At 39.8% G+C, this 24,520-nt stretch overlaps 3 protein-coding genes across 3 annotated transcripts in view; all 3 read right to left on the reverse strand.

The window, feature by feature from the left end:
* Window positions 1-1,852: 1,852 nt before the first annotated feature.
* tmem236 (transmembrane protein 236) lies at window positions 1,853-5,484 on the reverse strand. The gene is made up of 4 exons (XM_056392169.1): window positions 5,231-5,484; window positions 4,420-4,492; window positions 3,497-3,620; window positions 1,853-2,835 (listed from the first exon to the last, which is right to left on the reverse strand). The coding sequence occupies exons 1-4, from the start codon at window positions 5,482-5,484 to the stop codon at window positions 2,195-2,197; spliced, it is 1,092 nt and encodes a 363-aa protein (XP_056248144.1). The 3' UTR covers window positions 1,853-2,194.
* Window positions 5,485-6,640: 1,156 nt separating this feature from the next.
* On the reverse strand, window positions 6,641-17,997 carry stam (signal transducing adaptor molecule (SH3 domain and ITAM motif) 1). The gene is made up of 14 exons (XM_056391088.1): window positions 17,638-17,997; window positions 15,161-15,245; window positions 14,870-14,945; window positions 14,567-14,662; window positions 14,302-14,448; window positions 13,884-13,974; window positions 13,448-13,643; window positions 12,997-13,091; window positions 11,773-11,861; window positions 11,374-11,461; window positions 11,151-11,205; window positions 10,810-10,963; window positions 10,369-10,490; window positions 6,641-10,074 (listed from the first exon to the last, which is right to left on the reverse strand). Exons 1-14 carry the CDS (start codon window positions 17,675-17,677, stop codon window positions 9,843-9,845), a joined length of 1,566 nt encoding a protein of 521 aa, XP_056247063.1. The 5' UTR covers window positions 17,678-17,997; the 3' UTR covers window positions 6,641-9,842.
* Window positions 17,998-19,828: 1,831 nt separating this feature from the next.
* The window catches only part of colec12 (collectin sub-family member 12), a 30,188-nt gene continuing 25,496 nt past the window's right edge, over window positions 19,829-24,520 (reverse strand). The window contains exons 4-10 of the mRNA XM_056391086.1: window positions 24,292-24,378; window positions 23,097-24,140; window positions 22,449-23,006; window positions 22,191-22,333; window positions 21,925-22,034; window positions 21,603-21,745; window positions 19,829-20,861 (exon numbers count right to left, since the gene is read on the reverse strand). Of these exons, the coding sequence (XP_056247061.1) occupies window positions 20,842-20,861; window positions 21,603-21,745; window positions 21,925-22,034; window positions 22,191-22,333; window positions 22,449-23,006; window positions 23,097-24,140; window positions 24,292-24,378 (2,105 nt within the window). The 3' untranslated portion in view covers window positions 19,829-20,841. The remainder of the gene's footprint in view (window positions 20,862-21,602; window positions 21,746-21,924; window positions 22,035-22,190; window positions 22,334-22,448; window positions 23,007-23,096; window positions 24,141-24,291; window positions 24,379-24,520) is intronic.

Below are 24,520 nucleotides of genomic sequence, written 5' to 3' on the forward strand. Positions count from 1 at the left end.
ACTCGCACACACACGCCAAGGTTACAATCCAGTGAGTTATATGGCCGCAAGAACGCATAAACCACCATGGTGCCTGCACCACAGGCAAAAGACGAGGCTGAGATGCTAATTTGCAACAGCCAAGGACGAGGCAAGGCAAATTAAAAGCTGCATCACATAAAGAAAATCTGCTTATCTGCTGGATCTGTGATAGAGGCGAACATACGCTGAGGAACAGAGTCTGCACCGAAGAGTGAATGGCGTGACTCTACATGTTGAATCCATTATCGAAAAAACATCAGAGGTCTTGTATAAAATTTCAAGTCTACTGTAACGAATGTGAACGTATGAGAAAAAGGAAAAACAGGTGGAGAAATTGCAGATGCATCTTTACAAGCAGCATTTTCCTGTTATGGTTTTGGGACCACTTGACCCCTTAGAGGGAAAGGTCGCAGAAAAATCAATAAAACATTAGTCTGACTAATCAGCTTTATCCTATGAAAAAATGTTTCTACCCAGAGAGGAAAAAGCTCACCCACAGGGTATGAGGGGTCACTGAATGGTTTGAGAAGTATGAGGATGATAATAACCATAAGCTGTGGTCTGATACGCTGATACGCTACCAGTTTCAACCCAATCAAACACCTTTGGGAGATTTTGGACTAACATGTTAAACTGAGGGAATATGCAGCACAGCGTTTCTGTCCTCCAGTTGATTTCCAGAGAAACTGTTAAAAGTGATCGTGTGCACATCCACCAGACCTCAGCAGGATAGTTGCTGGGTATAGAAAAATCCATGAAACACAAAACAAAGAGTAGCCACACATAATTTTTTTTTTTTTTTGCCTGAGGAAGATCTGTTGGTCGAAACGGCGCTAATAAAAAGGGAGCTGTGAATTTAGTGTGCGGGCTCTCTTTGTTTTGTATTACTTGGAGAATCTGTGCCAAAGCACTGAAGCTGCTCTGGAGGTTTGCAGTGTCCCAACACTTCACTAAGAAACTCCTTGTTGGTTTTCCTTAGAATTGTGTTATCATTATGAGTCGTGCACACTACGATTGTATAATTATCTGCTCCATGGCATCAATTATGTTATTAATGTTATTAAAATGCTGTTTTGAGTTTCAGTGTATTCAGCATGCCAACTACTTTTGCACATGTTCTAACAGAGAAAGGTATTATTTATATTTTTTCGACCACTTGGGAACAACGACAAGGTGTAAACACAATACAAGACTCACATACAGTATCACTTTATGAGGTTAAAATAATGAATATGTTGGCAAACAGCTGCCTATTAACAAATCCAGCAGCCACAGATAAACAAATGTATTTGGAGTTGTGTTTCTGGCCACCTTGTGAATGAGAGTCCAGTATTCATTCTCCTTTGAGCTCTGGTTTCATCTCCACAAACTCTTGAGGGAAATATTTCGTTCTTTAGCTGCTAAATACACGTTCACCAGTAAGTTGCTAACTTTGCTCTGCTATTTGGTGCCATCAAAGCGTCCTCGCTGAAAGCTATCTGCTGCTGGAAACAGGTTGATGCAAGAGAACCAGAACAGCAAAGTTAAGAGTCATAAAACGAAATACAGAAGTGCTGAAAGAGGCTCAAATGCTCCGTACAGTGGAACAGCAGAGTCTCTGCATTGTCACCATGAGTGACCCCCTTCACATTACACATAGACTGTCATATGTGTTGCAGTCATTTGATCCGTTGTTAATATAAAAATATTGATTAGTGGAGCTGTAACGAATCTGAATTCAAAACCAGTGTTAAAACAACAGTTTTATTAGGTTTGTTGGAAATGGTTCAAAATGTTTTGTCTACAACAAATATTGTTAATAATGTTAATAAATGTGGTACAGATAAAAAAAACAAAAAAAACAACGAAAAATGTAGCAGGAACACCTAAAATTAAAGTATCAATAAATACATTTGGATTCACATACGACACAGAAATGAGAACAGTTGGCTTATCGTACACTCCAGCCTACACACCTGTTTTGTTTTAAATCCAGAGTCATTTTCACACTTTGATTCGGATAAACGGCCTCTCAATTACTTTGCAGACATTACCATTCCAAACATGCTGCTCCTCGTCATTAGTAGCAGCACCATGTTTCCTTGGTGCTGCTCCTTATACATAAATATACCGACTGTTCGAGAGTCCACAATCAAAGCAAATGTTTCCTTAACAACAGAATGTGCCACGTCTCCTAAAACATGCTCTGCCTCTTGAATATCCTCAGCTTGGTCAGGAATGTAAAGTAGATGAATGTCAAACTCACCAGCACATTTTTCAGTGGGTATAACAAAGGTGTCACGTAACCAAAGACAACAATCAGAGCCACCCGAATGATAAAGAAAGGAAGGTCCTGCAGAACAAATCCAGCAGAGGACAATAAAGGGTTTTGAGGAGTGATGACCATGCGGAAAGTGGACAGGAAACCAAGAATATAGACAGGGAATACCCAAACTGAGTAGAAGATTGATGGCTCTCCTGCTACTCTCACCAGCTCCACAGTGTCTAACCAGAACATAAAACTATCCACAAACACCTCTGACCTCACGTCCCTCCTCCAGAGGAAGCCTAGATGCCTGGGGTGGGACCAAGGACGTGGGGATGAGGAGTACAGGTAGGCAGTGCTGGTCGCTCGTGAGCTGGGAGTCGAGCGGCTGGGTGAGCCAGCAAAGTCCCGCCATCTGCCTGAGGCGCTGCCATTTCTGGCCTCTGGATGACCTGGGGTCAAACCGTTCTGGCTCTCATCGGGGTGCAGCTGGCCTGATATGGTGGTCACCTGTTCCAGGTGGGTGAGGATGGGGCCCGGCATGTCAAGGTCAGCATCCAGGCTGTCTGCTGCAGATGACGAGAGCACACACATCTCCAGCTGTTGTACTACATACTGTCTATGACAGGGTTATGGTTATCCTAGAGTCCAGCCAATGTCAACATCATTGGACACCAATACTGACCTTATTAAGTGCACTGGGTGTTGGCATAATGTGAATGATACACATTAATGTAGTTAATTTGTCACTGTATTGTCACCGTCAAGCAGTTTGTAATAGTTTGATTAAATGCTAATTTAAAGATATGCAACATGTAAGCAGCATAATTTTAAAGGTATTAAAACCTGAATCCCTCTGTAAGACTTGGCCTACAAATGCAGGGGGCACCCTCTGACCTGTTTTAATTGTGTTGTATGTTTATGCAAACACATTTGTAATCAAATGGATTGAGTTAAATGGTCAACTCAGTATCAACTACAGTAGCCAGATAATCATGAGGTGCAACATTGAAGAAAACAACAATGGTCTTTTCTCCATAGCAGATATTTGTCATAGTGGGAAAAACAGAGACGTGACGATACCAAGGCCCTGACACTGAAGCAGCTAAATCAAATGTATTATTTACACGTGTGCTTCTCCTTGTGTGTCATGTCAAAATGCCTTCTTTGAAAAAAGGCCCATCTCTATCAGTTCATCACACGCAACATGAAACCAACTTCAAACCTTACATTGTCCAATGAGACTGCAGGGGCGAATCCTCTCTATAATATCCACACAGATGAGGGAGAACAGCACCAAGGAAACGGGCAACTCGGCGAAATGGTCGAGCCTTCGTCCTCTGTCCACCTGCACCTACAGTATGATGACAACAGTGGAAAAATAAATGTAGAAAGAAACAGTCGAACAGTAGAAGTGATCTACCACTTAGGAATTATGAGGGAAGAAACAAGAAGAAACAGGAAGAAACGAAACTGAAATTCTTCATTACAACATTTGGCTGGACTGAGAAACAGGAGTTCCTGCATTCCACATTTTATGAACCCATCACATTTTATCACCTCACAATATAGACATTGAGATGCTGCTGAATCCCCTTAACACAAGATTAAGATGTTTGACATCAGATGCTCTTATTCATGTCATTGCTTGTATGGTTAAGGACACAAGATATGTGTACAAATTCCTGTATTTTTAGGGTGGAGGATGGTATAAAAGTTTGGGTTAATGGCCAACCTGTTATGTTCACCATGGGTTACTGAATAGCCACAGACAGAGTGCAGTCTTGTGACAGGGCACATATTTCCAGTGCCCTTTTCTTTTAATTATGAGATGCCAAAGTCCTCCTCACTACATGTTGAGAAAATCCTTGGATGCACGGTCAATAACTAAATCTAGAAAGACTGAGTGAAACTAGTGACAGGCAATGTTTTCCTTTCTCTGTGGTGCAGCGTGCCATGTCGACCACCACTCAGTGAGTAATTACAGTGCTCTAAACACATTCTCTTACACAAGGGGCTCATAAAACGAGCTTGTGCCACAAATGGACTGTTTACAACAAATATGCCTCTTCAAGGACCCCATCGGAGCATGACAGAACAAAACGTCAACAGGTGCTCCTCAGTGACAAGAAGATCAGTCACGACAACATTACCTTGGAGCTGGCGATTAAAATAGCAAAGCATGGTAATGTACAGAGGATGAGATACGCCAGCGCTGTTGGTCTCCTAAAAACAAAATAAGTTGTGTTAGTTTACATGTGAATGATGGTCTTTTCAGTATGATTGCTCTTTTTTCAAAGAAGTGCTGATCTCATTCTCAATGTATATCCTCTAGTTTATCATGTCATTGTCAGACTTACAACGCTGTTACAGTGGAGGAAAATATAGTTTTGAGATACCGGCGTATTTCCTTCCTATGCTTTTTAGTATTTCTAGTTAACTCTACAACATTTATGTTTACTCACTGCCTTCATCTGTTATCTATATAGTATAACTGATATAGTAATGTCAGTTATAAAGCCATATCTAGCTAAGCTTGCTAACATTATCTAATGTTAGCCACCATAAGCTACTGGTCACACCAGACCGAACATGCCTGTAGCAGTAAAACCCCTGAGTGAAGCTGAGCACTGCTGTATTTTATCTTATGATTTGATGTAAACGTGGTTTATTCGTAGTTACATAGTCACGATGGAAAACTGTGCATACAAAACATCCAATTAGTTTATAAAATATGATGCTTTGTTAAAGGATCATTTTAAACCATGAGTACTTTCACTTATGATAAAATTAAATTTTGCTGATAATAGTTCTGAGTGCAGAATGAATTTTTGCTTGTGTTTTCTCGTCATTTTGACTTTGATAACTTGTGTGTCCTCACAAATTAGTCATAAGATGCTTTATCTAGCAAATGGAGATACTTAATCATTGTGTAATTGACAAAACCACTTCCCATGTACTCACCACTGTGTGATCTCTGTGATGAACCTCCGCCGCTTCAGGATCAGATATTTGAGAGGAACCCACACCAGCAGGGTCACAGAGGTCACATAGGCAATGGAAGCTGCCACCACGAGCCAGTATGCTGTTAGATCCCGTCCTTTCACGTCACGTATGAGGCCGGCGAACCTCTCCATTATCACAAAGACTGGTACAATAAGAGCCGCAAACTGCAGCACCTCATACAGGACGAACTTGACGGTCTTCCCTGAGGGCATGGTCCCTGAACACCAGTTGCTGGTCTGAACTTGGAGCTAAAGACTGTGACAATCATCTCCCACAGAACGAGTCAGTGGAGCCGTTGGACTCTGCACACTGACATTGCTTACACTGCACTGGAGGCTGTATTCTTTTATTGCTGAGGTAATGAGGTGGTCATGCTCACCTTTTTATGGGCTTACAAAGAAGAGCATTCCCATCTCGTAATTTCAAGGAGAAAATGACATTGAGCCTGCTGCTGAACTGTAAAAAAAAAAAAAAAAAGGACATGATGACACTGAGACCCCTGTCTGTTTTCACAAGTTTTTGTTCGGATGAGCAAAATCATAATAAAATAAAACCAAAATATACATATATAACTTTGTATTTAGCTGGTGTTAAGATTGCAATAAAACAAAATTAAAATTGCAATGTGAAATTAAACAATTCTCAGTAATTCCCTGCTACTTTTAAAATCACATGCTGAGTGGCTGCAAGGTATTCTGGTTTGGGGACACTTCACATATTTCTTCTATCTGGACTTGTTAGCTCGCACATACACTGATCTCCATCTAGTGGCGAGGTATAGTTCCTGAAAACATGGTTTTAAATCCAACAGTGTCCCAGTTCCAGATGAAGCACTGATTCTTCTTATTGTTTGGAATATGTAGTGAGTTCACACTAGAAATGGGATAAAATAGAGTAGACAACACACAGACTAAATATGTTCCCTTTTTGTGTGTGCTGTTGATGCAAACCATTCTCCCATAATGCTCAAAGGAAAATAGACGAGATTCTCACACCTGAAAAAAAAATGCTGCAGTATGATCGACATCGCCACACATATTGTAGAATTCCCTGTTAGTATAAAATGTTAAAGTATGTTGATTTTTTGTATACAATCTGCTAAAACAGTATAATATAACACATAGCATGTATTGTATAGAATTAGTACTATACGTAGTATGGACAGCTTTAGTATTCCTTGATAACATTCAATATCCATGAATAAAGAAGTCCCTAAAGAGAAATAAAAGCAGTAATAAATAAATTAAAATAAATAAGGGCTTTCACATAGTGTCCTGAAAATGCCTCTCATCAATGAAAATCTTTGTAAAGTTAAACCAAATAAAAACACTTGTTGTATTTCAACTACAAAGACAACAGGGCCATACATATTATTCTGTACATTTGGCCTGGTTTTATTGTGAATATCAATTAATAAGTATGGTTAAAAGAATACATACAAACAGCAGGATACAAGTTTAGACAGAACCTTTACAATAATGTTGGTTTAAAACTTAAAAACAGGCAGCATCTCAATCCTGTACAATAAAGTTACACCGGGGCTGCAGTCCAACACTGTGGTGCAACAAGATGTTACATTTGGATGATGTGTGATGACTAACTGGCTCCTGGTGCCGCGGTCCCAGAATAGCAGCTACTTTGATATTTTCCGCCCTCTTTGATCCAACTGATTAAGACTATTTCTCTCTAGCATTTAGTTGAAGGCAGCAAAAAAGGGATTCCTCATCTTTGAATCAACTATATTAATGCTAAAAAAAAATTAAGTTCCGGAGAATAAAATGGCCTCTTGCAAAGTCCCAGGTACCAAGCTTAAGTTGGGGGTTGTTTTATATTCTTAAAGGTGGCACAGGGATGACAAGAAGCTGCACATTTGAAAACAGTATCGCAAGAGAAATTGAAATGACACAATTTTGCCCTGCAACTGGAACATGTGGTTAAACATATTTTAAACTGCTTCATAATTCCTTCACTTAGCATCAATCAATATTACACAACAACAGATAAATAACTTTCCTACTTCATCGGCTTTTTGTGATCCAATCAGTTTTTGTAAAAATCAACTCTTTTAACATGTAGAAGCGAAACAAATTAGCTGTATGAAGGTATGAGTAGATTTTGTACAACACTTGATCTTTCCCCTCAGGGTGGCGCTGTGACTGAAAGCTTATGTAGACTTTGGTAAAGAGATGTTTCCAAATCCTGACCATCATAGAAGCCTTATTTCAGTTCTGCTTCAGGTAGAATTTGTTTTAATGTTAGACAGCTGTGAAAGAGGACATGTTTGAAATGCATATGGAGGGGGAGGGGGGGGGTTCAATCAGTTTTCACATTACCATTTGACCCTACAGTACAATAAGCATGTATCAAACACAGAGAGAAACGTCCATGTTCTCACGTCAGCCATTTAAATATACAACTAAGTTAGGCAGAATATCACATATTCCACTTTCCTGTGAATACATACATCCTGCACTGCTTCTTCATTTAAAATAGCATAACAATAATCAAAACATAAATTAAAATGTACTACGAAAAAAACATTGTATTCATTTTTCCACACTGACTAAAGAGATGCTTCAAAGACACTGGGGCGGTTCAGAGAATTCACCCCATAGTAGCCAAGTCTGTGGTACGAGTCTGTTAGTACAGCTCCTGAATGGAAACAGAGCTGGTCTGACGTCCACCAGCAAGGATGCAGAACTGCTCGTTTTGAAAAGGAAAACTCTGCAGTATGAAGTGAGGAGTCATTGAAAGAATAGAAAATTATCTTGTTTTTCTGGCATGTGGTTTTTTCCCCCCACTTTGTTCTCTTTGGCTTTTACACCTTTTAAATTCACCTGGGGCATCATGACTGCAGAGTTCACCTTTAAGGCTGAACCAAAAACACCTGGAGCTGTGTTAACATTCATCCCACCCATGAGGTCATCATGTGGCTTAACTACTAGTTCAGTACAGTATATACAAGAGTCATGTGCATGCTTGAATTCCTCTTGTTTCTTTTCCCTCCAAAAAACAAAGTGGCTTCAGTTTTCAGTACTTCTAAAAGTTGACAACATATACAGAATGTAGTAGCCTAACGTTTTCAGCATCGCTAAACGTCCATTTTCTCTCTCTATATATATATATAAAAAAATGAAAGGTAAATGTAATTCAACGCCACTTTTTTGTGACGTTTGTGTGTGACTGAAGTTGCTTTAAGTGGGTGAGAAGGCTGTGGCGTGTGGATCTATCGCAATGTTAGTGTGTGAGTGAAAGTAAATTATCACGTACGGCTGAGGATGTTTGAACCAAGTGCAGTAACTGTATTTGTGTGTGCATCAACTGCTGTACACCTGCCTGTATTGTGTTTGAGAATCATGTGCGAGTAGCTCCAGTGTGCATGTTGGGGGTGGAGTGAATGAATGCCGGTGTGTATTTCCCACTTGATCAAATAGTAATTGAATATGTAATATGTTGCCAGGTTGAAGTGGTTACAGTTACACCTGTTTTCTTAAAGCAATTTGATTATGCTCTACTTAACAAGCCTGTAATTTCTTAATAATTTCCTAGACAGTTTCTGGGAAAGAAAATTACTGATAAAATACTGTAGAAACGGGTGCACCTCTAATTGATTAATTAAAATTAGTTGCTAGTGTAACCTAAAGACTTTTGCATGTTCAGCTGATGCACTGCGTACTCAAAAGTGTGAAATTTGTTGACAAACAATTGTACATTCAACATACCACATACAGTATGAAGAATGAACATTTTTGTTTTATTAAAGTTTAAATAGAGACTTTTTTTTTTTTTTTTTTTTTTTTAAAACAAATTCCTTTGGAATTGAGTCTAACTAAAAGAACTTGTCTAGTTTTCTCTATAATTATTACAAAATTGTGTTTTTCTCTCCTGGAAACTTCTGAGGAAATTATTTACAAAAGTACTTGGCCATAAAATAAATCATTACCGCAATTTCTCAATTGTCCTGTCACTACCAGGAAACAAGAAATGTCAGGTCTTGTAAATAAAAATGGACAATGCATATATTGCTATTAGATCTAGATTTGGAAGTGATCAGACTTGAATGATGACCAAAAATTAAATAAGTGCAACTGCAAATGAAAGTGCTACTGAAAGTTCCTCCATGTCTGCACATGTAAAATCAGGTGAACACATGATGGAGAAGAGTGAAAACGCAAGAACACGATTAATCAAATGGAATCCTAAAACAGAGTGTCCATTTTCAGGTCAGTGTAGCTTGGTGTGAGCTCTTCAAATCGTGATCACTTCTAAACCTGGAGGAAGAAGTGCAATTGTATAATTAACTGTATATCTGCCAGATAATAATGTAAAGCATGTCAAATGTCAAGGTTAGTCTAATCGCATTTGTATTTTTCCGTCCATCTAGGGTTTCGTAATAAAACAAGACTTAAAATATAATAAAAGAAATGATGTAAGACCACTATTTGATCAGGTCTGGTGCATGTGCATGTGTGTGCATGTGTGTGTGTGTGTGTATGTGTGTGTATGTGTGTGTGTGTGTGTGTGTGTGTGTGCGCGTTTTGTGTGGGGATAACAGTGAGCTAAGGGGGCCCTATAGCAAGGCTTTCTCTGAGTAGGGGGCCTGTGTGGCATCTGAGGAAGGTGCTATGCTTGGGCCAGAGTGGGTGCTGTAGTTTGGCGTCTGCGTCATGCCTGTGGGAGTCGTGCCTGGGGCGGGGCCAGGGGCGGTGGCTGGGTTCTGGTAGGACTGAATGTCTGCTGGGGCCATGCTGCCTGGAGCTGCAGTGTAGACTGGCGGCTGGCCCATGTACATATGAACGTCACTATGGAAAAGAGTGAAGCAACATGAATTACAACACTACAGCAAGATGGAATCATTAAACTGTATATGGAAGGTTGAATCATTAATACTGAAAACTCTCAGTATTCTAATAATGTCCAGGTCTCAAAAACCAGCTGAGACCAGCACAAACAATTACAGGCCAGTCGCTAATAAAGGCCAGAAATACTAAGGGGAATTGACCTGTAGTTTAACCTGCATTGTTACTTCAGCCTAATTTAGATTTCTGCTTTTTATGCTTTAGTATACCAGGACACAAAGACATATGTGGACTCACCTGGGAGCTGGCTGGCCAGGTATGGGGGCTCCAGCTGGAAGCTGCTCCATGGGAACAGTATAACCCTGCACTGCAGTACCACTCATTGCATATGAACCTGATGCAGGCTGGCCAGGGTAAACCTGTGGGTCAAACACATGTGCAAAGCTCACACTGAGTGCTACTGAGGTAATAAGGGCTTTGCTAGATTGACAACAAAACACACTTGAGAAACTCTAAAGTAACATCCTTCTCTAAATATGAAACTGACAGCTCAGCAGTTCTGAGAGCAAAATTTCAATCTATTCTAGATGATTCAAAGACATTGTTTCTGCATTCTGTGCTGACATAGATGATAGATAGATGGCACTTCAGATACACTGTAAATTGAAGTAATGTTGAGCCTCAAAACTGTTCTGCTCAAAGTATAAGTGTCTGTGTCACATGACGAGTTGACTATACCTGCTGCGCTGCATTGGCAGGCTGCTGCATGTAGTATTGTTGGCTCTGCAGCTTGGCATACATGGCGTACACTGGATCCTCATTCATCAACTTTGCATACAAAGACAGAGCTTCCATCACCTTCACGTTCAGCTCCGACAGCTCTGAGTGCTTCCTGTTGATAGAAACCAACGCAAACTTTTAAATTCCCTTAACTACATTTTCCATGAGGGTAAGGTTATGTAGATCTGTTGATGTGTTTTATATCTGGTATCTGCGTTCTTTTATGCGCGCACATTTTTCAACTGACAATAATTTGTGGTTCTCTTTTGGCAAAACCATGTCATTTCTGCACAATGCACCTGTCAATATCTTCCAGCTTCTGGTCAATGAGAGGTCCCATTTGGTTGCAGGCACCTGATAAAAATAAAATCAAAAAATTTTACAGATTTAATCTCTAGTCAACATTAATTCATCTTTACAAAAAGATTACCACATTTGTTACAGTAAACCAATTGATTTTTGATTTGATTTTTCCTCTTTCAGTCTTTTACTTTCATTCTTTCAGTCTTAAATTCAGTTTACCTTCAAGCTGTAGTAACTCAACACTGTCTGACTGGTTGTCTGTGGGATCTGCACTCTGAATCATCTGCAGTAGCTGGTCCATTTTGTCCTGAAAAATTAAGTTTCTGTAGTGAGACTCTTTGGGTAGGTGTGATGAGTTCATTTTTCAACACGACTAGATCCAATTTGGAGAAAGAGAAAAAGAAGACATTATCCTGGGGAAATTAGTTCACTAATTAATTTCACTAAAATAGAAAACCTTGTCTCTGTTAGGCTTTTATTCTGACTGTGTTGTTGCTCATTTTATGACAGTGTTACACTTGTGAAATTCTCTATCTTGAAACATAACTTGTGGCAAAAGTGCCACCTCAATGAGGGTGAGCAAGCTTAGCAAGTCAACACACAATGCAGGGAACTTACCTCGTCTATATAAACAGGCTCTTGTTCGGGCTCTATGGTCTCCACCTGGATGTCCTCACTGAACTGTACTGTCTTCTTCTCTGTCTTCACTGAACATTTCCAAGTAACAGTGAATGCGGCAACAGAAAAACAACGCAACAGTAGCAATCAGAAACACATACGCAAGAAGTCAGGAGGCGCTGATTCGATACTCAATGTTCCGATTCTAACGCAAAACATTAGTCCAGATATCAGATGAAAAAAACCCCCAAACATCTGATAAAAGCTAGTGACAAATCTTGAAATGTCAAACCACTCTATAACGAAAACTCAGAAACAGTAGAAACAGCAGTTGCCAGCTGTCATGTTTGCTGAGTGGAGTGATTTTACAACGACAGTGGAACAAAGCAAAATAGCAGAATGCACGCGTGGCAGTTTGAGTGTTTCGAGGGATTAAACATTTGCAGAAGCATCACGCAAAAGAATATGATGAAGCTATAGAAGCTGTAGAAGCAACAAGCGCTAATAACAAAAGTGTGCCCAAGCATCAAACAGCTGGATGTAATGAAGAAGCATGACAAACTCCCACCAGACAGGAGAATGTTTAGACGACAAAGGTTCTGCTTTGCAAAAAGTGATGCCCCAGGCTAAACATTTCTGTGGCTCACACAGTAGAAGCCATTGTGACGGCAATGAAGATAGTAAATGCTTGAATGATAGACCTGAATGGATTAAAAAAACAGCATGCATCACTCAATGCCAAGTACTGAGAATGCTGCATTTGAATAGCTCATTCGGCATTTACAGAAAATAAATAAACAATATTCCATATCAATATGACAAAATCAAATTTGTTGTATAAGAATCAGAAAAGATAAAAGTTGCATAAAGCTCTCTAATAAGAAAAGGATGTATGTCCAAAAAGCTATCAGAACAATTCTCTTACGGCTTCCCAGAAGTACAAACAGTTTTATTGTTTACTTCATGTGATAACCCACATATCTTTTTATGTTTATTACATTATTACATTTATAACTTGATTGTGTTTTCTTTTTAATCGTGCTGTGTACTTTGTATTGTTTCGCCAGCAGTGTGTAAGTGATATTGTGTGTAAGTCTTTCCCTCTCTGGGATCAATAAAACAATACTGCTAATGGACTAAATGGGATATCAAAGAACTAGCAATGACATAAATGGATAAAGGACGTGTTTCTGTGTGTGTGTGTGTGTCTATGTGTACACTCACTCATCTCAGGCTCTGCTGTGAGGTCAGCAGTGACAAAGTTAGAGGGGAACAGCCCCACTCCCTGGTATGTTTCCCCTTTCCACCAGTTGGGATCACTGAAAAAAAGCAAAAAAATCCTCACATATGACAATCTGTTGTGTTTTCAGTTTTGCAGAGCTCATATAAAGCTTTAACAGATTAGTTGAGCAGATTATTTTACTACTTAATTTCAAGCTTCTTTGAAACGTTAGGATATTTTTTTGAAATCTTGACGAGTCATTTTGTCAGGTGAATACCTTATCATCATATTGTAACACAATCAAAAACCAGTTGTGATACTACAGGGGTATTTTCTTTTTAACAACAACTCCTAACACCACCTAACTGCCCTAAATCCTCTCTGTTATTTGCTAAATCCTTGTTTGCTGTGCTCATTTTTTGTGTGTGTGTGTGTGTGTGTGTAAAAGTTCACCTATCGTCCAGGATAGTGATGATTTCTCCTGACTTGAAGGTGAGCTCATTGTCCTCTGCAGCCTCGAAGTCGTAGATGGCGCGGACTTTTCTGCCATCCGACTTGTGTGAGGAGAGCAGGTTAGAGGTGCTCGGGTACAGGCTCGACAGGGAGGTCTGTGGCTGCTGACGTTGCTCCTTCAGCGACAACTCAATAGCTGCAAACAAAAAAGCACAGAAAGATGTGATTGTGTTTTTGCCCTCAAAAGTCCTTAACCCTTGCCACACATCTGCAGTTCATCAATCCAGTGTGAACTGTGATGCAATGCCAGTAAAGACATAAAGGTGTCAGTGTGCATATTTTAGACGATAATGTCCTTTTACATACATTTCTCCATTGATGCCTGAGGATTGAAAATCAGACGAACTGTCATGATAATGAGCTCAAAGTTTCTTACCTTTGGCCAAGTCTTCCTCTTCTTTTTTGTTTGTTGAGGTGGACGGATCCTTTGCCACTAAAGCAGGGCTTGCTTTTGCTTGCTCTGCAGCCTGTGAAAAATTGATAATCATATACTTATGTAAATGGACTGCACTTATATAGCACTTTTCTAATTTTATCGACCACTCAAAGCCCTTTACACTTCAAGCCACAGTTTCCTCCTGAGCCACAGCCCACCCCCAACTCATCACTTCAGTCTAAACATTTAAGCAACCATAAATTTAACCATTTACCATTTACTTTTTCTTTAAACATTTTTTTGTTTTATTAGATATCATTTGTATTGTATGCATCTTCATTACTAGTCCACTAGGATGCCACAAACATAGAAATCTAAAAATTTACAAATAACTTTCTATTCCACCCTACGGGCCTACCTGGGACCCCACTGCAGGGAAAGTGACACCTTGCTCACGCAGATTTTTGATCATCGCCGAGATCAGACTGAGTTGTGGATCATTGCGGAAGTCCTCGGCCCACTCCACCATAAGGGCCTTCAGCTTCTCACACACTTTGGGGTGGCCCTGGAGACATGACAAAGCATTTTATGAGAATAACCATGGCGCATGGCATAATTTCAAGTAATCACAAATACTTAATGGAGGTTATCTGGACACACAAAAAATGAAAATGACCACATACCTTGTTTAAGACATTACTGACTTCACTGGCAAACTCTCTGGAGCACACCTCCAAGTGGAATATCTTCCCACAGTTTGAGACACAAGCACCAAGAAGCTGCAAGGACAAAGGGAAGGGTACAAGATATATCCATAAAAGCAGGCGACAAATGTGTAGCACCTATTAAGATATAACTTATCATAGCATAGATTTGGTTACTCCATTAGCTCCCATCTTAGTGAGGGGTTAATTAAGTTAAATGACAGGAAGACAACATGACGCCTCCATTAACTGAACGATCACATTTGTTTCCAGTCTGCTTACAGTCAGTGCCTGCATGGCCACATGAGGATCCTTGTGGTTCACTCTTCTCATTATAGAGCGGAGACATTCTTTAGGCCTGCAACAAAATGGTAGGAATCAAAGGTTTGTAGAAATGAATTGCTTGGCCACAGACCAATGTCACTATAGAAGTTTTAACATTGAGAATGAATATTTATCTTAAGTTTCTCCTTGTGTCCCTGAGCTATGCATTTTAAAAATTGAAAAGCCCTAAAGAAAAGCTGATAGAAGTGTTTGTGTGGATTTGTTATGTGTGGCAGACGGTTAACTAACCCAGTGCGTGACTGTCCTATCTTATCACATATGTCCAGAATGAGGCCCCAGTCCTCAGCTGTGTTCATCTCACTGGTCGCTTTCTCTGCAGGGAAAAGCACAACAACAGCACAAAACTTAAAGATTGCAAAAACCCTTTTTCATAACTTATTGTATTTGGAGACAGGGACAAAGAGGAGAGGTAATGATCCTCCGAAGATCAGAAATAATAAAGCTTCTTGAAACAAAAGTTGTGGTTGCATGCGACATCCTCTGTCAATCGAATTTTGGCATAGACAAATTTTGCTTGCTTCCAAAACATCTGTTCAAACAACAGCTGCATTATGCACCCTCACAAATGAGCATAAACGCTAGAGATATACAGAGGGCGGACAAAATAACAGTGTCCCCTATGATACAACAGTCCTGCAGTAAATACCAGTCTGATGAAGCTCATAATGTTTGGTTTACTGTCTCAAGTAACTTCATTTTCTTCAAGTTTATTTGAGACTAGCTTGTGCTATTGTGAGAATATACCTATTCAGCAGTGGTGAGAGTTCCTCTTTGTCAATGCAGTTGCTCTATCATCAGTGAAGGAAGAGGTGCTCAGATCCTTTTCTTAAGTAAAAGTACCAATACAACAGTCTGAAAATACTCAATTGCAAGTAAAAGTCCTGCATTCAAAATTCTACTTACACAAAAGTTCAGAATTATTATTATGACCAAAATGTACTTCAAGCATCAAAAGTAAAAGTGCTTGTTCTGCAGAAAACTGCTTTGCGTATGGTCATGAGATAAACCTCCACAAATCTGTTTTCAGCTATTCTCAGTCTTTTCTGTAATCTTTTATTTTTTTGTGAAACATTGGACAATGTTTGACTCAAATAGTCATATTAATCAACCCATCTCAGAGGTTGGTCTCTTTTTGGTGATAGAAAACATCATAGACCATCATAGAATTGAAGTGCGTAACAAGGGGTCCCAAACTGGACATGTCTAAGTCGCCACAAGACAAAAACCACTGGTGATCTTTAAGAAACGTGTAGTATTTGACCAGCTTTTTATATTTTTAATGTAAAAACTTAATCTGAAAACTAAGCTGTAACCTGTTCAGTAAAAAGTACAATATTTTCCTCTGAAATGTAGCTAGTGGAGTAAAAAAGTGTAAAGTAGTAAAAAAGGGAAATACTCAAGCTAAGTACAAGTACTTCAAAACTGTGCTTAAATTGTAGTAATTCAAGAGTACAGTGCTTCAGTAAATGTCCTGAGTTACTTTCCACCGCTGCATTTGCCATATGTCTCCATGATTTATTCCAAAATATGTCATTTTACAGTGTTTGATGGAACAGCAGTTCATACATTAAGTACAGTATTTCACCTCTCTTTAATTGACTTGTGTTTACACGTCTTGCCTTGTACGTTACCCCAAATATCGGCAAATATATTGTTGTGTACAGACACGATTTAAAGTTGTAGCTATTCATTCAAGATCTCTAGGTGCATCAGACCATTTTGAACGATCCTGCAAATCAATAAGCAAGACTTTGTGATGAAGTAAATTGATTTTGTTTTACATAATATTTACTTTATTAAGATTTATGTGGATATTGCAATGTCAGATTAGAAATACCAAAATAGAGGAGAGGCACCTAACAGCATATTTACTCAAAAACAGAACTGAACACTGTCAAAATGACCATTCATGGTGAAATAACACCCGACAGCCCAAACATACCCATTATAAGCCTCACCAAATTAGCATTTACTGCTGGCTTTGAGGGCTATAGCTTGTATGGTAATGTGCAGTGTGGTGTTTGTGTACTTTGCCCACCCCTTTCCACTGCACATGCTAATGAAGTGGTTAACCACTCGACCCAGAACAAAGAGAGAAAAGGAAACATATCGTAGCTGTACAGTTTCACACACCATCCCGCATCCTCTTTCACTTCCAGCCACTGTGAGATGTCAGGCTCATCATATTGGTTAGCCAACATACAATGGGATACAGTAAGGTACTGATGAGGCAGATGGCTAGCTAGCTAGATTCAATTAGCTGATGACAACATCTCTGTCACACGTCAATTAACAGTTAGACTGAAGAAAAGATAAACTTTACTTATAATATAATTTGCAAAGCAACTGAAAAATACAAATAGCATAAAGGCTTGTCTTTTCAAATGTCGCACTTTGTGAACGTTTTCAAGGATTCTGGATGCTAGCTGCTGCTAGCTAAATCTCCACATTAGATAAGGCAAGCTAGTTAGCCCACTGAGCTTTCTAGCTAACTGAATCACAACAAACATCGGGAAAACACACAGTACCAGTATCAGTTTATATATCCTGCAAAATACACTGCAAGACAGCCATTTAACATCAACAGTGTAAGTCCTGAGGCGAACTGTGAGGTTGAACACAGCTGGAGAACACAAACAAAGCTGTCTGACCACAGCTACTTCAGCTAGCCTGCTAGAAATAGCCCCCAGTTCTTGATTACTCACCAACATCTTGGTCAAATGGGTTCGTCGCGAAGAGAGGCATTGCTGGTGTATTGACAACAACAGATTTCGCCTTCCCCTGTTATTTTCTTTCCCTCTGGTTTATCTCATACAATAAAAACGCATAGTAACAACAGCTTCATGAATGTCAAGCGGAGCTAAGATGACTCTACTCTACACAGTCACTCCTTCACCAGACGGCAACAAGATGAGTATTCCGGGTAGCTGTCCCGTGTTAAGCAGACCGCTGTCATCGACTATAATTCAGCGCTCACACCTGTTAATTAACTGTACAGCTGTGATCAACTGGACCATGAGCTACAAATTGCCCTTGCCGTAAAAAAAATAACATGTCATCGTCAGGTGATGGTGATCATGTGACGTTATCTCATTGCTTTGACCACAAAACATTTGCTTTTTTCCCATCTGGACCAGGTCCGGATCAAAAACCACAATGCACACACTTGTCAAATCTGGACTAGATTATCACATAGAGGCTGAAGACTCTTTAAAACACATTTTCTGATTCGTGAAACCTTTATTCTGTTTATGAAAACTGCAATGACGGAGATTTCACTGCTTTTTTCACATCTAGACCATATCAGACCAGGTCTACCTTTACAGGAATGTAATATATAACATATATGTCCCTATATCAAGAGTGTTGTTGCTATAGATGTCACATATAAGGGGATATATTACTATCACATATATACATCCTCAGGATATATGAAGATGTAAGTTTGTAACATGTATGAAATACCCATAGTACATATAGTAAAATATATATTTAATGTATGCAGGCCTATGCAAGTTTATTAAAACAATATACATATAAAAATCCATATGTTTATGTATGTTTTCCTTATCAATTTCTCATTCATTTTGAACATATCTGTCTTTCCATTCTGGTAAAGTTGTCTCAGACTATTTACATAATGTTTCTACAGTATAAGCATATATACATCAACAGTTTCCAGTAACTGAACATTATAACCTTCATGAAGGCGGGGTTTAATGCAGGACCGTTGTGTTAGACTGTATTAGTTATAGCTGGTGTACTTAATAGGCTGCCATCTGAGCACATCAGATATTGCAGTGCAACCAATTTAATCAGCTACTTGCACATTCAGTGCTTAGACTAAATAGCTGCTCAGAGGCGAACTGAGAACAGTTTAACAGACTGAGGAACAAAAGAGTTCTTTAATCGGCTCAGTCCAGCCTGTGGGACTTCCGGTGGGATTAGGGGTCGGGCCCTTCCAAAGGGTTACAAGATGAATTTTAGGGGTCAAGATGGTTAATAGTTGAGGAAAGATGAAAAAACAAAGTGACACAAATTTGAGTTTGTTTTACTTTTCTTTAATCTTTTCTTTTCTTTTTTTTCTTTTCTTTTTTTTTTAGTTTTCTCAAATGGCTGTTTAAATGAAACCATGTGAGAAGTTAACGGTGGGAATGTCTCTTTGGTGAAACGGCTAACAACTCATAGATGTAAAACATGACAAGAGGCCTCGAAACTGCTTTTCTGTAAGAGGTAACCAGCCAAAAAGATTGGGAACCACTGGTTTTATCTTTAACAAAGGCATTGTATTCTAAAAAATTATGATATGTTTTTTTTTTTAAATGTTAAACTTAAATCTGAAAAGTAACTTGACTAAAGTTATCAAATAAATGTGATGGAGATACAACATTTCCCTCTGAAATCTAATGGTTTTTAACCATAAAATAGCATAAAATGAATATACTGAAATAATTCCCTTTCAATTGTCCTTAACTACACTACTTACCTTAAGTTAATGTACTTTGTTACTTTCCACCACCATATTCAACCATATTCAAGCTCATTTTTTACCCAGTAATTAAAAGGAATTTCTGTCTGTGAATAAAACCATATATGATGTAGATAAATCAATATCAAATAGTTATCACATAATGTAATCAATCAGCAATGGTAGAAAGTAACTATGTTCATTCAAGTACTGTACCTGAGTACAATAAGGTACTGAATCTAAAAAACAGACATCAGTAATTATTCACAAAATATATATACTATAAGAATTGATTTTTTGCATATTGTTCTATAAGAAGTGTCTTTTCTTCTTTAGTTTTTATGGATAAATGAAAAGCTTTTAATGCCATATCATTTTAGTGTATTTATTACAATATTTAATAAGACAAAAAGCACTGACTCCACACACAATTTCTTTCCCATTTTATTGTGATAAGTGTCCTGGCCTGATCCACAGGAATTTAATTAAGGCCTGATAAGCCTTGAGCCAGATTACAAACTGCTACTCAGTCCTTAAACATAATATGAATTTACAAAAGTCAATCCTATAACAATAACAACTGATTATGCAAATAATAAACATGTAATATGTTTCACATATTGTATTTGGCATAATGAATAAATCATCTTATAATGGCTACATTACAAAACATTTACATATTGTTAATGTATGCCTCATAGTGTATAAAACTCATACTGGCAGTCTAAAGTCTAAAAACACTATCCTTCATAAAACAGCAGCGCTGCTCACACTGAACATCTTTTATCACAAAAGTGACATTGATATTTCAGTTTGCAGAGAGGTGAAATTTATACTAGCTTTATTTCGATTTATTGTCTGAGTTTGCAGTCGTTTGTTGATGGTGAATGTGCGCTCACCATTTTTCTGGGAGCTTATTTCTGAGCACAGTTCTGAATCTGTGATGTATTTGACAGTATAAAAATAATTCTACCATATTAACAACATAATCCTCTGATATAGATTTTTTGTGAGTCTAAAGATTGAGAAGGCAGTTAAGAAAAAAAATGATATGAAAGTCAATCCCAACCAACAATTAACCTTTTGCAAAATATTATTTACAGATACACCTGTACAACAGTGGCTGCACCAAACAATGACTCAGTATAGCCTAAACAAATGACTGCATTCTCATCTCATTCCTTCAGTACAAATACTAAACCAATACCATAGTGGGCTGGCTCTGTGCTTGTTCTGTCTTCTGCACCATACTGTGTTGTAAAGTGCCTTCAAGGCAAAGATCAGTCCAAGTCTCAGTGTTGCTTAACTGGGCTGGCTTTATCAGAGGCCTCTATTCATCTAGAGCTCCTCCTCATGTCCTTCATTGTCCTCGCATCTTCAACCTCAACTTCAGCCGCTACACCTTTCTCCCAAAGACAGCTCACACTGTCTTAGATGGATGCTATAAAACTGGAACTTTTACTGTGAAGAAAACAAAAGCAAAAATATATCACTTAATATAGATTTTAACTCATTTATGATGTGCTTACAGGCTGAAATATCTACAGTTATAGCAACAGTAATAACACATATACTGTAAATATGGTAATCTTATCATAATAATGGACAAACAGATAAAAATGTTGGTTAAGATTGTTTAGTGTTCTGTTGTTTCCATGGTCAAGAATGAACTGTCAAGCTGAACTTTTCAATATTTTTAACACGGATGACAGGTGCTGGAGGTGCCCAGGATCATGGAAACATGTATATCTACATGTCCATGGCAACTGAGGACTGTGTGATACAGCTGAAAGCTCCTGAACAAGTACACCTTTAGCTGAGAATTTTTTGTCAATGGACACTGTTGTTTTTTCTGAGCCAATCCCATTTAAACTATACCTTCTTGGTGCCATAAAAACTAGTACTCACTAGAGGACCAGCTGGTCATTAATCTGCAACAGAAAATAGTCCACAGTCCATGCACTTACTCCTGTTTGAGTTACAAAACTACAATGCTCAAATGTTTTAGGAAACTATAAATTTGTGACCTGTTTTTAAAGATTAACATGTGGAGTAGGAATGAATGAACTGAGGACGAAGTACATCAGACTGAGTGGAAAAGTCTGAAAATATTGGGAGACTGACTAACACATTGTTCTTTCACACAAATAGGAGATTTCAAAATTAAAAAAAAGGTGTGATATATATATAGAGGGTACTGACAGTCGGAGGCACATTCACAGATGAAACCGATGCGGTCAGTGCAGTAGAAATCATTCCAGTTGGCATTATGGATAAGACCAGCACAGTCCTCGCCGTCTTCATGACCATGGGTCCAGTTATCAGGCTGGCCAGGCTTCCACTTCCTGATAGTGACAACATGAACAATATGTGTCAGAGTTGAAACATCATAGAAGGTGCTTGTTAGTTACATTCATAGACGCTTGTTGTTTTGAACTGAATACAAAGGGTCAAGTCAAGTCAGAAATCACGACAACACATGGATTCAATTTGCTGTAAAAACCAGTTTGGCTTGTTAACTCACTTGAAAACGGGTATGGTGCCATCCACCCACTTCCAGACATTTTCCTCCTCCCTATCAGTAAGGCCCAGCCAGAAATAACCTTTTCCTGCAATTGCATCTCTCACAAATTGCTACGGACAGAAGAGTAACAGATATTTTTACAGGATGATTAGTTCAGAAATAAAAACAAGTTTGTGTTTTTCTTGAGTTGTTTTAAAGGATTTGTTTCATTTCATCGACGTGAATGAAAATATTGAAGACTGAAGGATAAGTCGGATTTCGTTTACCTGTTCCTCATCGTCATTGATAATGAGCATATGAGATGACATGTTAGTACAAAACAGGTTGGCTTCATCAAAGTTGAGTCTCTGAGAACCAGAGGAGAGGTAATAGCAGCTGTCTCCAAACTTTCTGAACTGAGGTGGGCAACCTGGAACAATTAATGACATTGTCACATTATGCAGGTACAAATCACAGAAGAAACCATTTTCACACAAGCTAATGAGCCACATATCTATTTTGCATCTTGTGATCATTTTACTCACCAGGTGATGGAGTTGTGGCGACAGGGGGCTGGATCTGCCGGGACACGGTGCCTTGTGGTACCTCTGCCGGTTTGGGAGGCTCAGGTGGTTTGGGGGGTTCGGGGGCCTGAGTGGAGTGAGATGGCTTTAAAATAACAGGAGGTGCAGGTAGCCCTGGTAGCCCTGGAGGACCGGGCGGGCCGATGGGTCCAACAGGCCCACGAGGCCCATCCAACCCCGCAGGTCCTGCTGCTCCTCTGGGTCCCTGTGGCCCTTGTGGTCCTGGCATCCCTGGCGGTCCATCCCTACCAAGAAGTCCCGGAGCCCCAGGGTCACCTTTATCACCAGGGTTTCCAGGTCGACCTCCAGACCCTCTCGAACCTTTAGCCCCCGGAAGACCCCGGGTACCAGGTGCACCCTTTGGACCTGTTGCACCTGGTGGTCCAGCAGCACCTTTCTCCCCTTTAGGTCCCACCAATCCTGGCATCCCTTTATCTCCTTTATCACCCTTTTGTCCTGACTGGCCAACTGGTCCCTGGGGACCCCTGTCACCCCTGGGGCCCCTTGGACCCGGTGGACCTGAAACACAATAATAAAAGATGAGTGGAGGATGAGTGGTGGATGTTTGACTAGTGTCAGGACGAACACCAATAGATCTTGTTTTCTTACCCTGCAGGATGGTGAAGTTGGTGATGAGCTGAGAGTGTTTACTGTCCACCACCTTCATCTCCTCCATCACCATAGACAGGTTGTTGACCTCTCTGTCCAACCTGGCTGCCATCTCATCTTGCTGGGCGCGCAGTTCTTTGCTCTCCGCCTTGGCGTCTGTCACGCTACCATTCAGCCCCAGTAACAGGTCTGAATGCCGAATCACTGTCTCAGCACAGGACCTCAGGCCATTCAGGTCGGAGCTAATGGCACCGAGGAGCTGCGTGGCAAAGCTCACGTTTCCAGTCACGCGGTCCATGTCATTCTCATGTCTGTCTAATCGCGCTTCCATCTCATCAAATTTAGATGATGTGGTGTTATCGTGGTCTCGCTGGTGGTCCATCAGCTCACGCATGCTCTGGTCATGTCCCTCAGTAAGGGCTGAGGCGTTCTGGATTTGGCTGACTAGTGTGCTGAGCTGAGCCCCAAGGTCATCAAGAACTTCCCCATTTGACCGGGCCAGGGCTGAGTTGTTGGCTGCCAAAACCTGGAGATTCTGGACCTTTTCCTTTAGCCACTCTGTGTCAGCCCGGTTCTGTCTGGCTGTCTGCTGCAGACCCTGGTAATCATTCTTCAGTTTCTGCACTGCCTGGCCTGCGTCTTCCACCGTCTTCTGCAGCGTGCTGAGCAGATTGCGCTGCTGGGACTGGGTGATGTTTAGTGCACTGACACTAACCTGGGTCTGGCTCTGCACTTTGGCTTGGCCCTGTATCTCTGACTGGAGCCGTGCAGTGTCCGTCTGGAGATCGTCAATCATGCCACTGTAGGAGCTCAGGGACTGGTTGAGCCTGTGCAGGGAGGCAGCATTGCCTTCCAGAAAACTCTGCAGGGACACGTGGCCATTTTGCATGTCACCTCCAGTGATCCGGAGCTCATCTAAGACATCTCTGTTTTTGGTTGCCCTGAGGGCAATGTCATTCAGTTGGCTCTGTAATTCCTCCAGATCTGACTTGAAAGTCTTGATTTCACTTGTGGCGTTAACTGACTTCTTTCCTGCCTGATCATCTGAAAAGGTAACACACAAAACTATCTATGTTAATAGAAAAATAAAAAGTGGTAAAATTTCACAGTCAAGAACATTCAAAATTTTGTTCACAGCTCCTGTAGGTGAAAACTGTCCATACTTGATATCTAATCTTGTGTTAATGAGATTTACCTAGCTTCTTTAAATCTGTCTCCACAGCATTGATCTTGCCTCCATAATTCTGCATGCCCTCGGTAACATTATCCATCCTCTGGACCACTGACAAAAGAGGAAACAGACAGTGTAATGTAAATAGAAATGAACAGTATATACACTTAGAAGGAAAAAAAGCAATGAGCCAAGTTAAACAATTTCATAGATAGATAGACAGATATATACTTTATTGATGCTGATGCAATAT

This window comes from Seriola aureovittata, chromosome 12 (genome assembly GCF_021018895.1).
Source record: "Seriola aureovittata isolate HTS-2021-v1 ecotype China chromosome 12, ASM2101889v1, whole genome shotgun sequence".
Classification (NCBI taxonomy): Eukaryota; Metazoa; Chordata; class Actinopteri; order Carangiformes; family Carangidae; genus Seriola; species Seriola aureovittata.